The sequence below is a fragment of the Centrocercus urophasianus genome, unplaced genomic scaffold (genome assembly GCF_019232065.1).
Source record: "Centrocercus urophasianus isolate 14NV4802_14NV808 unplaced genomic scaffold, USGS_Curo_1.0 seq_11, whole genome shotgun sequence".
In the NCBI taxonomy this organism is placed as follows: domain Eukaryota; kingdom Metazoa; phylum Chordata; class Aves; order Galliformes; family Phasianidae; genus Centrocercus; species Centrocercus urophasianus.
The window spans coordinates 65,682,689-65,700,918 of record NW_024884253.1 but is presented as its reverse complement, the minus strand read 5'-3'; the positions used below and the strand labels follow the sequence as shown (position 1 = coordinate 65,700,918).

At 39.7% G+C, this 18,230-nt stretch overlaps 1 protein-coding gene across 4 annotated transcripts in view; it reads right to left on the bottom strand.

Moving 5' to 3' along the window:
• The window catches only part of DDC (dopa decarboxylase), a 75,725-nt gene that overhangs the window by 48,219 nt on the left and 9,276 nt on the right, over nt 1-18,230 (bottom strand). For 2 of the 4 annotated variants that reach the window (XM_042835758.1, XM_042835737.1), the window contains exon 2: nt 1,060-1,308. In XM_042835758.1, coding sequence (XP_042691692.1) covers nt 1,060-1,260 — 201 coding nt within the window. In that variant the 5' untranslated portion in view covers nt 1,261-1,308. The remainder of the gene's footprint in view (nt 1-1,059; nt 1,309-18,230) is intronic. The other 2 variants (XM_042835745.1, XM_042835752.1) reach the window with 1 other exon arrangement.

Genomic DNA, 18,230 nt, shown 5'->3' with positions numbered 1-18,230 from the left:
TAATTCTCTTACTGAATTTACACTAATTTAATTCTTTTGGATTTAGGACTTTATCCACAGACCTTTGTGAAGAGTGGAGCAATTTTCACTGAATTCAGTGGAGTTTTAGTCAGTGAGACAGCAGGTTGGCACCGAGGGAAATGATAAAAAAATGCATCAAATATTTACACTGGTCAATGAAAAGGAACTGATATTAAAGTACACTGACTAAAAGCATCTACAGAGCAGTGATTCCATGTTTAGTCATATAACAATTGCATCACCTATCTACACACAGAAAAGTAATGTAAAAATACTATTGAAAGTATCCAAAGGATATTTTTTAATTAACATCTATTAATCATCCAGTCCTTTTCAAGCTGTTTCAAGTCATTAGAAGACAAATATGTATATATTTAAAACAAAAAAAGTATAGCATGACTGGAGAAACAAGAAAGATTTAGAGCTGAACAAATGCCAGATGCTTTGATTTACATTGTCTGTTCAATAGTAATCTATCCAAAGACTAATATTTAGGCAATGACCATCTGCCTTAAAGTGTACTAGAAGAAGTCAGCATTTAGGAGAATATGTCAACATGATAAGTATTGGAGAGAATCCTTTCTAGTCAGATCTGTAATAAAAAGAAATCTCAGAAGAGAACTTCAATATTTAAAGATCAGTTTGAAGGAACATTTTATGTACAGTAGACTAATAAAAATTCCATTTTAGAAAATATTCACTGTGCTTTGCAAACAGCAAAAGTAGCACATAAAATGGAATGGTAGAAAGATCTGCCTTAACCCATTCAAGATAGAAAAGGGGATTATCTCCAAAAGCAAGCCTCACATGAAGCAAAATAATCATTTTATTATTTCTAGAAAGAGCAGAAAGTGTTAGTAAAGTGTTGGATCATGTTTAACTACAGATACATAGCAGATTCCTCCCTTTTAAAAGCTAAGCAATGTGGGTGCTTCTGCTTGTAAAGTTTATCTGAACAACTTTCATCCACACTTTTCTTTTTGTTTTGAAATCCCAGATGCAGCATTGAATATTGCACTACAGATCTATTTTCCTTACCCCTGGCATAATGATCTTCTCAATGTCCTTAAAGACATCCTCAAAGCTCTCAGGATCCTGTGGTGCACAGTCTGGAATGAGAGTCCTCAGATATCCTGGTTCCACATCAGGGAAGACCTGTCTTTTTTCTATCTTCTCCAGGTAATCTGCAACGTAGTCCACCATCTCCTTCCCTCTCTTGCGGAACTCTGCAGCATCCATGGATATCACAGTCTAGGACTTAGCAGAAAAATAAAACAAAACAAAAACCTAAAAAGAAAGAAAGGTCCCAGTTGAAAAAAAAATATCACTGGTTTCAGACTGTGATGCTAGGCTTCCCCCCACACTTCTTTCTTTCTTCCAACTTCCTGCTTTGGCCTGACCTCGCTCACCTGCATGGCATCACGCTGCATGAGAGGATCTCCCCTCAGCTGCAATGACTCTGGAGGTTACACTTGCTGCAGAGATCCTTTACACCTTGATGTCAAAATGCCTTGTTGACACAGATCCTCACTAAGTGATTAATAGTTTATTTCAAGCTTCATTAGCTTTTCTATTTCTTTGATTGTGCACATATAATCCCTTAGACATAAACTGCTGACCAAGTCTGGGAATGACAGTGGATTCTGCCGCACTTGGGCTCATTACCTTCATGGTTCAAGGAGTTTAGAAAGCAAAGGTGTCCACTCAATAAGAGGGTCTCTTACATGTGTGTGTTTAACCTTAACCTCTACACAGTAAATTATCAAGCTACCTCAAATCTTGATAAGTTGCTGTTAAATCACTACATTATATTTAAAATACATCAATAAATATATTCCTGCTTCTCTCTTACTAGCAAGATATATAGTGTAGTTGTTTCTGTCCACAATGCAGACCTCTTATTCAGGTGATTTATAAGATCACTCTCACAATCCTTTGGAAAAACCTAGACCACATGTTCTTTTATTTCTGCATATTGTGTCAATATCCATACAACATTGCATTCTGCTCCACTCCAGTTTTGCTGGACATTGCTTAGGAGTAAACAAGGCTACTAAAGCTTTGATGTCTACATTATGAAGTACATTAGATTAACACAGGCAGAGGCACACTGATGAAGATTCAGAAATCACAAATGTAACCCCTACTGCAGCTGGCCAATACGAGAATGTGGCATTGCTCACACTGTAATCAGCTCCCTCTTGCCTTTTGAATGAGAGACCAAAGGAAATAGCATGCAACACATCTCTATTATAATCCATAACACCAAGCTATAGTAACTGCAGTTATATTGGCTGCCCTGTCATTCTATCTACTTCTTGCCTCCTGTCTTGCTTCAACGTTCACCAGCCTTACTCTGTCACTGTAAATACACACACGTGCTTACAATAAAACCTTATTTCTTATTGAGATTTCAGTACAAATTCACTTAGAGTTATCTGTGTTGCATTTTGCAGGAGGATGCAGAGAAGCTCTGTCTGGGGCAATCCCTGTTTCCAAGACATCAGGAAACGTATGCTCTGAGCCAGGAAGAAACTGGGCGAGTACACCCAAGGTGTTGTATGGCTGAGATGACTGAGCTGAAGCTGTGCAGACAAGCTTGTATTGCTAGGGTGCCTGCTCCTGTCATCCCAGCCCACCCAGCTTTTGTGCTTGATGTGGCTGTGCATTTTGGAAGCTCAGTGAATACAACACTGACTAAAAAAAACACTTAAGCATCTTTATGAACTCACATGGAGTGGATCTTCAGGATCCAGAAAGAAAACTGGCAAGAGAAACAAGGATACTCACTGCTGCTATAAATAATTACTACGCTTAGTTCACATACCTTCAAGACCTTCACTCTGTAAGGAAATTATTACATTAAGCAAAATGCAAATATTATGTAATTAAGAGGCAATTTCTTTAGGTATTGGTTATTTCTGCTGAGCACTTATAACTGAAGGCATCATAACTGAGGAAAGAGGCCCTACAGGGCTTTACTACATTTGACTTAGCACTGTCCCATCACAAAAGAAAGACATCATTGATGAACATCATCCTCTAAACACCTCTGCTGACACAAATGGAGGGACTGCTGTGAAGCAGCTGCTACTTCTATTTAGGAAAGAAGGGTGCTGCTATAGGTCACCAACCACTTAGGAAAATGGGGATCTGCACCGCAGATATAGAAATAGCCCTTTTCAATGCTACTTTATCATCACTACATTATTCTTTTTAACCATCATGTAAGCGTCTGTGTCCAATGAATTCTAGTGCAATGTCAGAGCGGATACAAGCATCACTATCCTTTCATTAGCTCTCTAGCTTTACTTGGTATTACTCAAAGATGGACCATTTAAGACAGAACTGTCTGTGCATCACTTTGTCTTTTCCCGAAATACAAATCAAATTGCATAGATTAAATAGCATCATGCATAAGCTCAGAACAGCTCACAAACAGATAAAAATAAATGTAATTTACCACATTAATACACCATAGACACTACCTTATACAGCTTGTGACTGTTTTTCTACTGCCCAGCTTTTTTTGATCCGAGATCTCTTTTTATTATAAGTTATTTGCATCATCTTATACCTATATAGTTCACTGATGCAATTCATTGCCACTTTTTATTAATAGCAGATTGGACAAAGTTCTTTCTGGATGTCAGCTTAAGCAAATAAAGTTTGGATCTGAACATCACGTATGTATTTTGTGTCTCGGGCCTATCACCTCTGGAATGAAATTTGTCAGCTGTTTGCACCAAATACAAGCTTTAGATAATCACTGAGCTTTTATTTGTTCTTTGCTAACTATCGTTATTCCTGAGAATGGAAGGTCCAGTGGCTCATCCTAACATTGTCGTGGCTGCACTGCTTCTCTTATAAACACACTGTTACAACAGCATTCTCGAACTTCTGGAAAAAGAATTAAGTTATGAGGAAAACTCACTGCTTTGCATGGGATAGTAATTGATCTCAGAAGATTAGGCGTGCACACACACACAAAAAAGGGAAAATGAAGCATCCATCCCAAATCAGTCATGAGTTAATTGCAACACAATATATAAGTTGATATATACTTGTATATATTAGTATCTAGTTAACTTCTAATCAACTTTCAATTCAGATCAATCCATTGAAATACATTGATCTGTTTCAACTTAAAGCAAAGCATTAACTCTTCTTCCCCCAGTATCGAGACACTGAAAATGAACATCTACCTACACTTACCTTACCCATCCTGGCTATTTTTTCCCCCTCCCTGAAAGACCTGGTCTGAAAATTCCTTACCCACTGCAATACATCTCTTATCTATCTCACATGATAGGGGAACTGTGAATGCACAGTACTTGCAGGAATACAGAGGTCATCTAAAATTTTCCTTTTTACTCCCTATTTTACATCTGTACTTCTATGAGTGACAAGACCACTTACACTCTCGTCCCTATTTTTATTCTCCTCTAATAGATCTTGTTCCATCTGCCTAGTAGTACTACTTGCTACAGAGGCCACATCCAGTAGACTGAATATCTGGCAACTGTAATGCTGACTGGTTAGCACTGTAAAGACAGAAATTACTTAATCTCTCTACCAGTACAGAACATTTCTTCCTCCTACCTCTCACATGCAACACGTATAATGCAACAACACAATGCCCAGAGAACTTCCCTGTGTGCAGGATGTTCCAGAAATACAGAATATGATCTTCTAAGAAGCAAAATACTTTAGACAACTCAGCCCTTAGGGTATGAACCGTTTGAGAACCCATATTTTCCAATGGGCTGAGCGTTAAAATCTGTGTGTGCTTGGAAAGATTTACATAAATTGAAGGGACTTCAACTGCAAAATAATGCAGGTTGAGTTTCCAAAATGAAACAGAAGCTTCACAGAAACTGAATCTCTCTGAACTGTTCAGTAGGGTCTATTTTTCCCAAGGGCATGTAGACTAACAAAAGCTCCGTCCCACACCTCCCATGATTAATTTCAGCACTTTCAACATTGCCCAAATCAACTTCAAGTGAAGTGAGCACAGCTTTCCAGGAGGCACCTAGCCTAACCATCAACCCTTACCAGTTTGGAAGGCCACTGTGTTAAAATTCACTAAAAGCCTTGTTCTGGCTGATAAAATACAATTTTATCAAACATATGTCTGAGTGCTTTTCTAACCAGCAAGAATCCACAGCTGCTGTCACCACTGTACGTCTTTGGATTAAGTCCTACTTCACTGCAGAAGATAGAAGATAGATGAGTTTTCCTATTACTTCAAAATCAAGAACAACCACATTAACTTAAATTACACAAATTTATCTTTATTTTTATTCATATGTAAGCCCTTTGTTCTCTAGTTTTGCTGGGATATGTCACAGCACAAGTATATACTACACGATCTTAAGATGACATAACCTTTTCTGCTTTGTTTAAGTACTCCTACCTTGGCACTCTGAAATTAAGACTTGGTAATATTTTATGTCACCAAAGTTACCACAAACAGGTTTTCACCTTCAGATATATTCAATATGATGTTCATTCACAAAACATTTTCTACTTTATCTGAAACTGAACCATACAAATGAACACTATACACACAAGAGCACTACATACACTTGTAGACACAATATTACGTAGATTATTTTGATTATTAATGATTTCTGTTAACAAAGCATTATTTGTAATTTCAGAATTTGTTTTTAACTAAACATAAATGATCTTTAAGTACTCCTAAGAAATTATTAAATGGGAAACAAATGGAAGAAAAGAAACAGGAGAAAAGAAAGAAGAGAAAAATAAAAGTGGGGTTGGGCGGGGGATAAAGCAAGGAAAACGAAAAGGAAAAGAGTAAACGCAGGTGGATGTACATCCAATATAATTTTATGAACACCTGTTCTCCAGTTGATCAAAAAAAGTAAAAAAAAAAAAGCTAGTGTCAACAAAATGTTTTAGCAACCCCTAATGTTAAATGAGGAAAGGAGGAATGCACAGACACCAATAGCACCTTAAACTGGTGGCTGCATTAGCTCAAAAAAGTAATAACTATCTATCTTCCCAATAAAAGAGACAAGCCCATTCTATTCTGCCAACTGTTTGTTGCAGAATGCAGTGTAACTGAAAGGCTTGGGATGCTACACTGACACTGCTGACGCCTTGAGGACTTTGTGCTGTTGAACCCAACAAGTAGAAAGTTTTTCTGGCTGTTGCTTCTGTTAAGCTAAATTTCTACTACTGGCAGTAAGAGTATTGCTTGAATAAGGACTTCAGGATAATTCTTAACTCAGAGTAGAAAGGATCTGAGTATGCTCTGTAGTCCTGCCTTTGCATAAGGCCAGAGATAGGTATATATGTTACAGGCCCCACATTCACTTAGTAATTTCATTTCCCAATCAGAATTTGCTGTTTTTACTCAGCGCTCTCACTGGCACAGTCTGCCACTTGTTAATTTTCCCTTTTGAGTTTTTATTACAGGGAAGGATTACTTCTGAGGAAAACCTCACCCTAGTAAGTCATGTGCTGGATGTATCTTGAAAATGTTATTATGCAAACTATTTGGCAGAGAATTTCTCATGGTCTGCATGGTTATTCAGAACTGGTGCACTTGGAAAAATAAGCTGTAAACTTTTGGTTGTACAGGATTCTGCATAAATATACACGAAATTTTGTAGATAATACAAAGCATGTGAGAACACATAAATAAAGAGGTGCACACTACATTCTGCAAACTTAGATTAAAAGGGAGCACTTTTCTGGACATCCCAGCTTATTCCTAACATAACATAGTCTGGCTGTTTATTAACTGAGCTTCAGCTCCAAGTAACGAATTCTTACACTAATCCAAACATACTTACTTGAACTGAATAAAGCTTGAAGGACAAATAATAATACTTACAAGGAGCTGGTGAGGTCTTTCGTTCCCCTCTGTCTCTCACTGCCTCTCTTTGCTCCTCTGTGACAGCTGTAGAGCACAGAGGATGCAGCTGCCAGTATATATAGGCAGAGTATCCCTCGTCCCTTCAGCCTATCACAGCCAAGTGCTTTGCATTCAACATTCAGCAGCAGCATCCCTCCCCTCCTCTCACACCTCCTCCAAAATACAGAGAGAAAAGCTGCCCAAAGAGCAGAGGATCTCAGGAGAAGCAGCCATTACCTACTGTAACTGCTGAGTGAACCCGTCTGTGTTTCCCTCTGCAAGTGTCTGACCACACACGCTCCTCATCTGCCTCATGCACTACGTGGTACCTCTCCTGTGGCTGCTGCTGTAGAAGCAGTGCACTGAGCACCCCTATGAAAAGCTCTTTTAGAGAGGAAAGCACAGGTGGGCTTGAAATACCACTCAGCTCTCTGCAACACTGAACTGGTAAACATATCCGATTAACAGTGTCACAATAATCCTCCGATATGCCCCATCTAACTTCTCCCAGTTTCTCTCTTCTGTCTACTTAAAAGCTATAGTTGTATTTTCAAGTTTTTCTCTGTTCTCAAAGGGAAATTTTACGAGGAGCTCTCTTTTTTTAGATGACTCCAGATAGCTGCCTGATTGTTTTAAAAAGGCATTACCAGCAACTCACAGCCTTAAACAGCTTATAGCCAGGTACGGCTGCAGGAGCTCCAGGACTGCCACTGCTCCCACACCAACATTACAGCCAAGTTTTTTGCAAAGGAAGAAAATGTTATTTCTTGACTGTGTAGTATTTCAAAACACTTGTGGCTGTGTTTGCAGTTGTAGTGATACAAGCCCAATTATAACCACTGACCATTCTGAAAGGGCCTGATCAGAATAAAAAGCATAACCTAAAATCTGTGGATGGGCTTGAAGGATTCATCGTGCTTGAGCCTGACATTCTCTGTGATCAGTCCTGCACTTTCAATTCTTGGCTTGTGCCTGCTGTAGGATCAGCACATCACCTTGCAAGCATCGAGAAATCTCACTGTCACTTGCAGCTGGCTCTGTATTTTCCACTGCAAACCGACTCCTGAGTGAGTAGGGTTATGGCCTGGACAAATGTGAAACTCACCAAAATACAAGTGCTTTGGAGATATTCTCTATTATTGTTTTCCTTTCTCCTGTGTTCAGGTGAAAAGACTGAAAATTCAAAATACATTGTACAAATCTAAGGGAAGCAGAAACAAGCTGTGTCCACTAAGCACAAAGATAACTGACATTAGTTTTGATGCATCATCTAAATGGCTTGTAAAAGTAAATAAATTCCAAAGGACATTAAAAAAGTAAACCTACCATTAACACTGCTCCCAGCCATTTTGCTGAACCAACACCTCAGAGTAATCTGATGTGTTTTTACCTTTCTGCTGTAACTGTTATTTGCCTTAAAAGTTCCTGTGACCACAGAATACTTAAATTTTCTAAGAAAAATATATTTATTTAATTCCTCAGGAAGAAACAGGACATACAATGTGAGAGATACAGCAGAGAAGGTGAAAAAAGGAAAATAAATGACCTTCTAAAAGGTATTTCCCAAGTTTCTCTCTGTAAGTTTAATAACTCTTCTGGTTAATACTACTTTTCCTAATTCTCCTTATCAACTCTCGGTAATACACAAATACAGAATTTTTCTTTAACGGGCAAAACCAAGAGCATTTCATACTGATAGCTGAGCTCCACCGCACTGCTCTCTCATTTCCTCAAAAGAAGAGGGAGAAAACACAATGGTTGAGATAAGGACGGGGAGACCACCGGTTATTTGCTGTCATGGGCAAAACAGCGTAGGGAGACTAATGTAATTTACTGCCTACTGCTAACAGACTGGAGCAATGAGAACTAAAAGCAAACGAAGTTCCTCCCTACCCACTTTCTTCTACTTTCCTTCAACAGCGCAGTGCAGGGGAACAGGGACTCCAGGGAGCGATCAGTCCACAATGCTCAGTCTCTGCCGCTCCTCCCTGGCCTCTCTGTGCCCCATCTCCACGGGGCTCCCTCCTACTAAGCCCTGTCCCGAACTGCTCTGCCTGTGCTTCCCACGGGCTGCAGCTCCGGCCCCGAGCCGCTCCTGCGGGGGTATCGGCGGGCTGTGCCTCCTTCAAGCCACATCCACCGCGTTTCCTTTCCTTAGCTCCTTTCTCTCCGAGGCACACACAAATATCGCTCAAGGCACAGCTGTGGCAATGATGGGTCCCGCGAGGAGCAGCCGGAGCTGCTCTGCTCTGACACGGGGCAGCGCCAGGCTCTGCGAGCAGGGGCCGCCCCTGCAGCATCCTTGCCGTGTAGGTCCAGCACAGCAGGTGAATGCTGCGGCCCTGCACATTTGTTCCACACCTTTGTGTTGCTCTGCCTTGATAAAAGAGAGCTTCTCTTACTGCTGAAACGTGGAGAAAAGAGAACTTCCCTGCACTGCAAAAGTGATTAAAAATTCGAGATATCCACGTGTGAGATGAGCCTGAAAGGCCAAGATCTGTCGATGAGCAACAAACAGATCATGTTACTCAGAAGAGCTAACAGGATATGGGCTGCTCCAACATGTTTTTTTCACATAGAAATTTGTCACCCTGATGACATATACTGACACTTGGCCATGTAATGACAGTACCAACTCAACACCATTTTAACATCTTTGCTGAACTCTTTGGTTTGCAAACGACGGGGAAAGATAACGTGTTTGAACAGGAGGCTCCAGCTCTGTACAGAAGAGGATACAGACAATGTGTTATCAGTCACTTTGCAGTCCCATGTGCCAGTCTGTGAGAACTGGGCATGCATCAAAGCTGTGGCAGCTAAACAGCTTGTACCCATTTCCCGATATTTTTCATCTCTTCCATTGCTACATAATGCAGCTTAAAAATTGAAAGGCGATTTTCTTACCCCTTCAGTCCAGCTATAATTAGGTTACTCACAGCTTTGTTTTGCCCTCACTTGTGATTAATGGCACAGTACATTTCATGTTATCCCCCTGGTGTGACTACGTTTGGGCACAATGTGTTTGTGCTGTAGATGACCAAGTCTAATATTATTTGAACAAACCTGTTCTGAGCTATGATGTGAATGACTTCAAATTGGCACAGGTATCACCAATGTCTCAGATACTGAGAAAATAAATAACTTGAAGGAATTATATATTATCATTAAGCTTTTTCTTGTTTTCTCCATTTGGTGTCAAATGGAGTGCTTGATTTACAGCAGATCTATAGATTGAAGATGATACCTGGAGGCTGCAGGCCTTTTTTCCTGCTTTCCTATTGCTTCATCAGAAGGAAACAGTAGCAGAACCCTGTGATTATTTAGCTTTTTTGGCCAGATAGTGGCCCCTCTTCCATAATACTGGTAATGAAAATTATCTACAACAAGGAAAAGGAAAGAAAGAAAAGTTAAGAATCACTCATATCTACCATATGTCCTTATATATTCCATAAACAAGGTCGAAGCTTGCATGAGTCACAAAGATGAAACAAGTGAATATTTTAGCAGAAATGTGCAACTAAATTTTTTTGGGAAAAAAAAAAACCAACAACAAAAACAGTGGATCAACTTCCTTTGGAAGAGAGTAAATTAAATAAAGCTTTCAGACACAAATAGATGGATTACTTGCACTGTACGAGGATAAAAACTAAATCTCCAGCAGAACATAAGTAGACTTTGCAACAGATTAGCCAGGAGATAAATCTCAGACAGAACTGACAAACTGGGAAAGGGTCTTATCTTTTATGACTATTTCATGTGACTTGCTTTTCCCTATTCAGTTCTGTATTATTGTGTGAACGTGTGAAGGTAAACCAAAGATGGATAAAAAGGAACTGGTAACGAAGTGAACACTGAATGTGGACACAGACTCAAATGCATAGCATTAGAGGATTTAATATACACTTTCTGGCTCAAGGCAATCTAAGCATTTTAGTCTTATGGAAGCAAGCCTAAAGAAAAGAGAGAGGATGTCACAAACTGAAGAAGTGTCAATAGGAAAGCTGACAGGCTGTGAAGAGTCACAGGCTGCAATCACAGCGTACATGTTCTTCCAGTACAAAGATAGGAATAGCTTGTGCCATGAGCTGGGATGTGTTTAACCTAGGGATGCAGGCACTGCTGGGGCACTTATCCAACTATACAACGATAACAGAAAGAACTTCCTAAAGCACTGTGAGCCTAGTAAGACCTCAGGTCAGAAAAGCTTGTTATAGCAACAAGTTTATGAACTAAATAGTCCACTGAAGATGGAACTAGATGAGGCATGAGGATCAAAATGGCTTGAGACACAAAGGGAATATAATGCTGTGCTTGCTCTTATGTAGGCAGTTTGTTCTTATGTAGGCAGTTTGCTCTTATGTAGGCAGTACAGTTCCCCTATATTCAGCACTTGTGAGGCCGCACCTCGAGTACTGTGTCCAGTTTGGGGCCCCTCACTGCAAGAAAGATATTGAGGCCCTGGAACGTGTTCAAAGGAGGGCAACAAAGCTGGTGAGGGGTCTGGAACACAGGCCATATGAGGAGAGGCTGAAGGAGCTGGGAATGTTCAGCCTGGAGAAGAGGAGGCTCAGGGGAGACCTCATTGCTCTCTATAACTTCCTGAAGGGAGGTTGTAGTGAGCTGGGGGTCGGCCTCTTCTCTCGTGTCATTAGTGATAGGACCAGGGGGAATGGCTTCAAGCTACGGCAGGGGAGATTCAGGCTGGACATGAGGAAGTATTACTTTTCAGAAAGGGTGGCCAGGCACTGGAATGGACTGCCAGGGAGGTGGTGGAGTCACCGACCCTGGGGGTGTTCAAGGAAAGGCTGGATGTTGTGTTGAGAGACATGGTTTAGTGGGAGCTATTGGGAATAGGTGAACGGTTGGACTGGATGATCTTTTAGGTCTTTTCCAACCTTGGTGATTCTATGATTCTATGATTTGTTCTGATCATATAAAGATATCAAAGATCACAGCGAAACACAGAACAGCTTGGGTTGGAAAGAACCTTAAAGACTACCCAGTTCCATCTCCCTCACATTGGCAGGGTTGCCAGGCTGTACAGGGCCCCTTCTAACCTGGCCTTGAATGATGCTTGGTCCAAAAGGCATTTTGTCACAGCCTGTGATTAATGCATTGTCATAAGAACTACACACCACCATGCACTGCTTTCAATAATGCTGGAAGAGCCTTTAAGTATAAGTCACCAGTCATTCCTTGTAGGACAAGAACAACATTGGAGTCTCATGTACCTGAAATTACAGCAAGTACCATGGCAAGGGACCACACTGGTGTTCCTTGCCCTTCTTCCCTGACAACTTTGTTGCAAAGGTGTCTGACTCCACCTCAGCCCTATGCCAACAAGAACATTGGTCTTCTAGAGAAGACCAATGCCAACTTGTTTATTAAGGATTGCCAACTTATTATTAAGGATTTATGCTTAACGCATACACAAAAATTAAAGTGACGAAGTGCATGGATTTAAACTTTCTCCAAAAAAGACAAATTACTTCACACATAACAGACTCGTGGCTCTGGACTGCTGAATCCTTCACAGCCACAGATCTCTAGTCTTGGGCAGGTTCAGACCTGAAGCAATGAGAAAGTAACATTCAGTACCTTCTGTGATGGTTTATGGTCTCTTTTTCAGAGGTGGCAGTAAAACATGTACATGTCTCAACTGCTTGATTATGATGCGTGATTTTTGCTTAGGGGGGTTGCATTTAGAGTAAAATATGAGGCTTTCCATCAGAGTCTCCAAATATTCACACGTTATCTTGCCAGCTCTGTAAGAAGGGCAATCATCTCTAGCTGGGAGGCAAAACAGACAGCCAGAGAAGATAGCAGCTTAAGGGGTTGTAGGTAGCTTCACCGCAGCACAGCTAGCCACATCCCCAGTCAGAACTACCTGCCATGGCCATCTGCTCTCTTTACAATACTGCTATATTGAACACCTGCGATTATTTAAGCAGGATTTACATGTGACTGGAGGAGGCAGGCAGTTAAACAAGAAGGATTGTCCTATTCATTCATTACCTTTTCGCCCAGAGATGGATCAAGTTCTTGTTTTCAACTACAGAAGCAAGTCTTCGCCCTAAGTTGCACAATTCTGGTAAGCCCTTAGGAGCAGCCTCCATAAAGTGTTTTGCTGGAAAGGGCTCTCTTTTTAGCTTATATTTCTTTCTTTTCACATTTGGCTCCAATTCCAGCTAGAATCCAGGTGGTTTCAATCTGGGTCAGGTTAAAGTGGCAGCACCTGCCCACTCACACTCTGGCAAAGTTAGTCTCTGATCAGAAGCACGGATTTGGATCCTTTGTGTGCTGCCATCGACGGTACTAATTGAGAAACAACCTGAGCTTACACCAGTCTGACTTTCTCCATAGTTCTCTGAAAGACAATCTGGTGAGAAATCAGTACTTGGTGGCAATCTCAGCTATGTTAGACATAATATTCTTAATGACGCTCAACTCCTCAGAATACTGATTAACTTTTTTTTTTTTTTTTTGCATTTTATCCACCAAATATGTGCACTAAAAATAAACATGGAAGAACAATCTGTAGCAAATAGCCTCCATCATATATATAGACATATATATATATTTAATGAGAAGTGGAGGCTAAACTTTGTGCCAAGAACAAGGAAGATAAATCAAAGTGTGTGAATCTATTTTTCCCAGTAATGCAGTACAAACAAGCCAATAGGCCCAGCACAGACTTGCTGAATGTTAAAATTTGTTTGAGTTTTGAGAACAATGAAGTATCAGAGAGTTAATTTTCTAGCTTAATTGAGATAACTGAAACCAGTTTTTTAATGCTGTACAACTGGGAAGAAAAGAACAGGTGGGAAAGAAGGTGCCTGCAAATAGCACTTACTGATCTGTAATACAGTTTCTTACCTTATAAGCTTAATAAAACTGGCTTCCCTTTCTGCCACACCCTTAATATCCAACTCCTATCATTGACTGTGATATTTCTCCCAAATTAATGAGTCCTTAAAATAACTACCCATAAGGCATATTCCATTCAAAACTGTTGTTCCAGCGTGGTACAATGCATTTTTTTAAAAATGTATGAAAATGGGTAAGAAATCTGCTCTTGAAAAAATTAAAAAAATGTTATCCAAAGGAAACATTGCAATAAGGAAAAAAAATGCAGAAAAAAAGACTGAGTCTTTTTTAACTGTTGTTACTTATTATGATGGTGACCGGAGGGCTGAAACTCCTCTCATATGAAGAAAGGCTGAAGGAGCTGGGCTTTGGGCTTGTTCAGCCTGGAGAATGCTCAGGAGAATGCTCATTGCAGCCTACTTAAAGTTTATAAGCAGGAGGGAAAATGAGTTTTTACACAGGTAGAGAGTGACAGGACTAGGAGGAATGGTTTTAAACTAGAAGAGGAGATCTAGGTTAGATGTTTGGAGGCAGTTCTTCACTCAGAGGGCAGAGAGGCCCTGGCACAGCTGCACAGAGGAGCTGTGGTGCCCCATCCCTGGAGGCACTCAAAGACAGGTTGGATTGGGCCTGGGGCAGCCCTGCCCATGGCATGGCGTTGGGAATGGGTGGGCTTTAAGGTCCTTTCCAAACCAAACCATCCTATGGTTCTATGTTTCTAACGCTTACCTTGAGGGAAATGCAAGGAAGCCACAATAATAGCAAATGATTGTTTCTCTACTCAATCTTCAAGTTACTTCAGGACTAACACATACTTAAGTAATTAGTGGGCTGAGCAGACCAACTTTTAATTAGTGTATTATTGTAATGTAAAAAAAAGAGTTTTGTTTTTTTTTTTAAAAAAAGGATGATTAAATGAGTAAAAATATATTTGTTTCTCATTGTCATGTCCTTGAAAAAATTCAATTACAAAAAAATGGGCAGTTATTAACCTCTACAATCATATAATCAGGCTTTATATTTATTAATTAAATTCCATTTGCATAGCTGTGTAGAAAGAAAGTATGTAGAAAGAAAGAAAATGTAATTTTCTTTGTAACTCTCAAAGTCACACCAAGCTGGCTGGACAGTGCTAGAAAAGAACTCAACCAAAGCCAGGAGCATACTCGTTGGGATGAAAAATTGAAATACTCATCAGTAAACTTTAAAAGAAATTTGTGGAAGCAGATGTAAGAGCAAACCAGAGCATGGATTCACATAGACATTGTGTGCCCTGGGCAGGTAATCTTGAGATGAGTCTTGTAATTAATTCTGCTGCTCCTGCAGCTACAGAGAATTTTTATTCTTGCATACCATCATAATAATGTATTTTATTTTGTATCTTAACTGCCATTAGCACAAATCACTTTTGTAAGATGGTGGGGTTTATTTTCTTAATTTACTCATTACGTTCAGTAACCTAGCACAGTAAGGCACCTACCCAGCTGTGGACATCAGTAATTGGCATATATGTACCTCTTTGCCAGGTATCTAAAGATAATGTTTGAATATGGGCCAATTTAAAACCTGGCAAGGTAGGCATGTGAGGGGAAGATGAGCCTTCCTAGCCAGAAAATATTTTTGGCATGTGCAAGGCAACAGAAATCAGAAGACAAGAGCATGAGGTACCTGCCTTGTTAGCAACTAGCGCATAAAGGACTTCTGAGAGACTGGAAAGATCTTGTAAAAGGAACTTAATGTCTATAAACATGTTTTGACATACCCACCTGAATAAAGGCTGTATGGTTGCATGTCATTATCCTCAGCAAACATGACAAGGAAGGTGTTACTAAATAATTAAATAAATTCTAGTATGTTGTGATAAAAAGAAAGATTCTGGGAACAGATGCCAACATTAAATATAAATTTCCTTGGAGGAAAAAGAATACTGAAGGAAGAGAAGAACATGCTACAAGAAAAATGATTAAAACACTAAAAAAATGAAAGAAAGAAAAACAAGAGGATATATTCATCCAGTTAGGATCTATGTGTTCATCCAGTTAGAGCTGGCTGCTTTCCTTCTGGCTCAGGCTCCAGGGCAGCAGCAAAACTCAGGATCACTGCAGAGCCCTTCTGCTATCTCATGGGTGTCCAGCCTTTTGGCTTGCCTTGGCCATGCTGAGTGAAGATGAATTGTCTAGGGCCACATCTGTGACTGCTGCTTTGAAAGTAGTGCCTCCTAAATATTTCCATGGGAACTACAGCCAATACAAAGAGTACAATAATATTATTTATAGAGGAAATTCTCAGCTACGAAACATTCTTTCATTCTTTTTCAACACAGTCACAAGCAGTAGCTATGCATTTTTGCCAGGGATGAACAAGAGCCTGCATTCCACACTTACAACAGTCTGCACCAGTGGAGGTGACCCACTGTTGCTGTTTCCACTGCTGAAACACATCACCTGCAGCCTCACTGTTCTCACATCTGCTGTTTCACCTCCACAATTATTTAGCACGCATCGATGAATGTCAATGGGTGCAATTTTTTCATATGGAGGAATTTAGTGGCACATCTGTGCTTCACCTGTAGTTTCATGTCAAACGCCATTCTGTCACACTGTCCCTGTGCTCTCATTTGTCATACAGCAACAACACGTAATAGGATTCCAGTGATAAGGTGCAGCCTCTATTGCCACACTACCAATATCCATCGCTGATGTTATGGGCCAACATCATAAAACAAAAAGTATTGCTTTTGGAGCAGCACTCATAAAATATATAATATAGTTAATGTGTATAAATAACAAAATTTATTTTGATTTTTATTTTTTTTAAATTAAAACATATGGAAAAGAAAGCAATAAAACCATAAAACAAGTAGGAGATGTGACCTTGTTTTTATGAAATAATGCACCAGGTAGGTTTGATGGCAGTGCTTGCCATTCTCAGTGAACTCTCAAGGTGTTCCTCAGAACTGTTTGATGAAAAAACTCTTCCTGTGCTTCACCCTTGAAAACAGTTGTTCATAATTGTATGTACTGCCAACAGCTGTGACATAGATAAGGCATGGCTGTGCAGTGAGGGATATTTCTCTCTGGTAAGAGAAGGCTTAAACAAGTATGGTAAAGAGGCATAATCCGATTTTGGATTGCAGCTCTATATATTGCATTTAAAAATTTGCAGGCAATGTATTTATATCAACTGAAAATGGAATGGCAAATATGCCAAAAAATTGATGGGTTTTTTTTACAGTGTTGAAGCCTATTCTCAGACTCCTTTACGAAGACAGAAAGCACAGCTGCGTATTTTTTTTTGCCTTTCACAGGACTATGTTTATCCAGTATCAAAATCCATAAACTTATTTGCTGTAACTTGAGTTGGCACTGCACTGTGCCTTGTGTCCATGTTCCAGCCCAGAGAGGGTTAACAACAATCCGATGTCTCGTTGGTGCTGATGTGAAATGCCTTCTGTTTGAGCATACGCTTTCCATAAAGCTACACTTCCCTTGTTGGTGTTTACAGAGCTTTCCAAATGCTTTCGTGACTTAATTGGTTAGTCTGAATCAATTGATTGAATAGGTTTATTAAGAGGAATGAGTGAAAATTAAAAAATTACTTGATTTGAGGATTTAAATTTCTGGGAATGATAATTCTATATCTACATGTATAATCAAGTTTGACTCATACCCTAATTTATGTTTGGTTCTTAATACTGAACAGCATCGAATAGAGTGGTGCAGATTTCCAAGCTGTATCTCTAAAATCCTCTAAAAGGCCTCCTCTGAGTCTATACTGTAACATTAAACTTTCATTATACATTATTTAGGAAACCTACTGATAAGAGGTTTCTAAAACCAAATTCAGGCCATAATTAGCACGCTTTTCACATTTAACAGAAAGACAGTGCTAACAGCTTTCTAGTTTCTACTTTTCAAAAAATGTTCTCTAGTCTTCTTTTTTTTGTCCAGAGATCCATCATTTTGTTCACAGAGTGCTTGCACTTCCTTTGCAAATTCTGTAAAACTAATTGGTCCGTGATGTTTGGGCAGAAAATATTACCATTTTATGGAGCACCTTAAGTAGATGTTAATAACCACAGGGAAAAATACCCACAAGTTCTCTCTCCAGGCTTACTTATCACCTCCTGTCTCTGATCTGTCACTACAGTACCAGGTTGTATTTCTCCTAGCCCACTCCTTGCATTTTCCATTTCAATCATGGTCCTGGCCAAGGAGGTCAGGTACTTCTGCTCCCTAGAATACATGAAAGCCACATTATCTTTGTAGTTCTTAGTAAATATCTTTTACTAAACATACAAAAGCTTGTAGTGAAAGGACATAACATCCAGCTCTTTCTGTTTTTTCTATTAAAGATGCAGCACAGGAACCATGGAGGACTGCTAGGAATGTCACATATTGAATGGCCAGTACAGTTTCAGAAAGCTCAGTAAAATTACTTCTGAAGTAACAAAGCA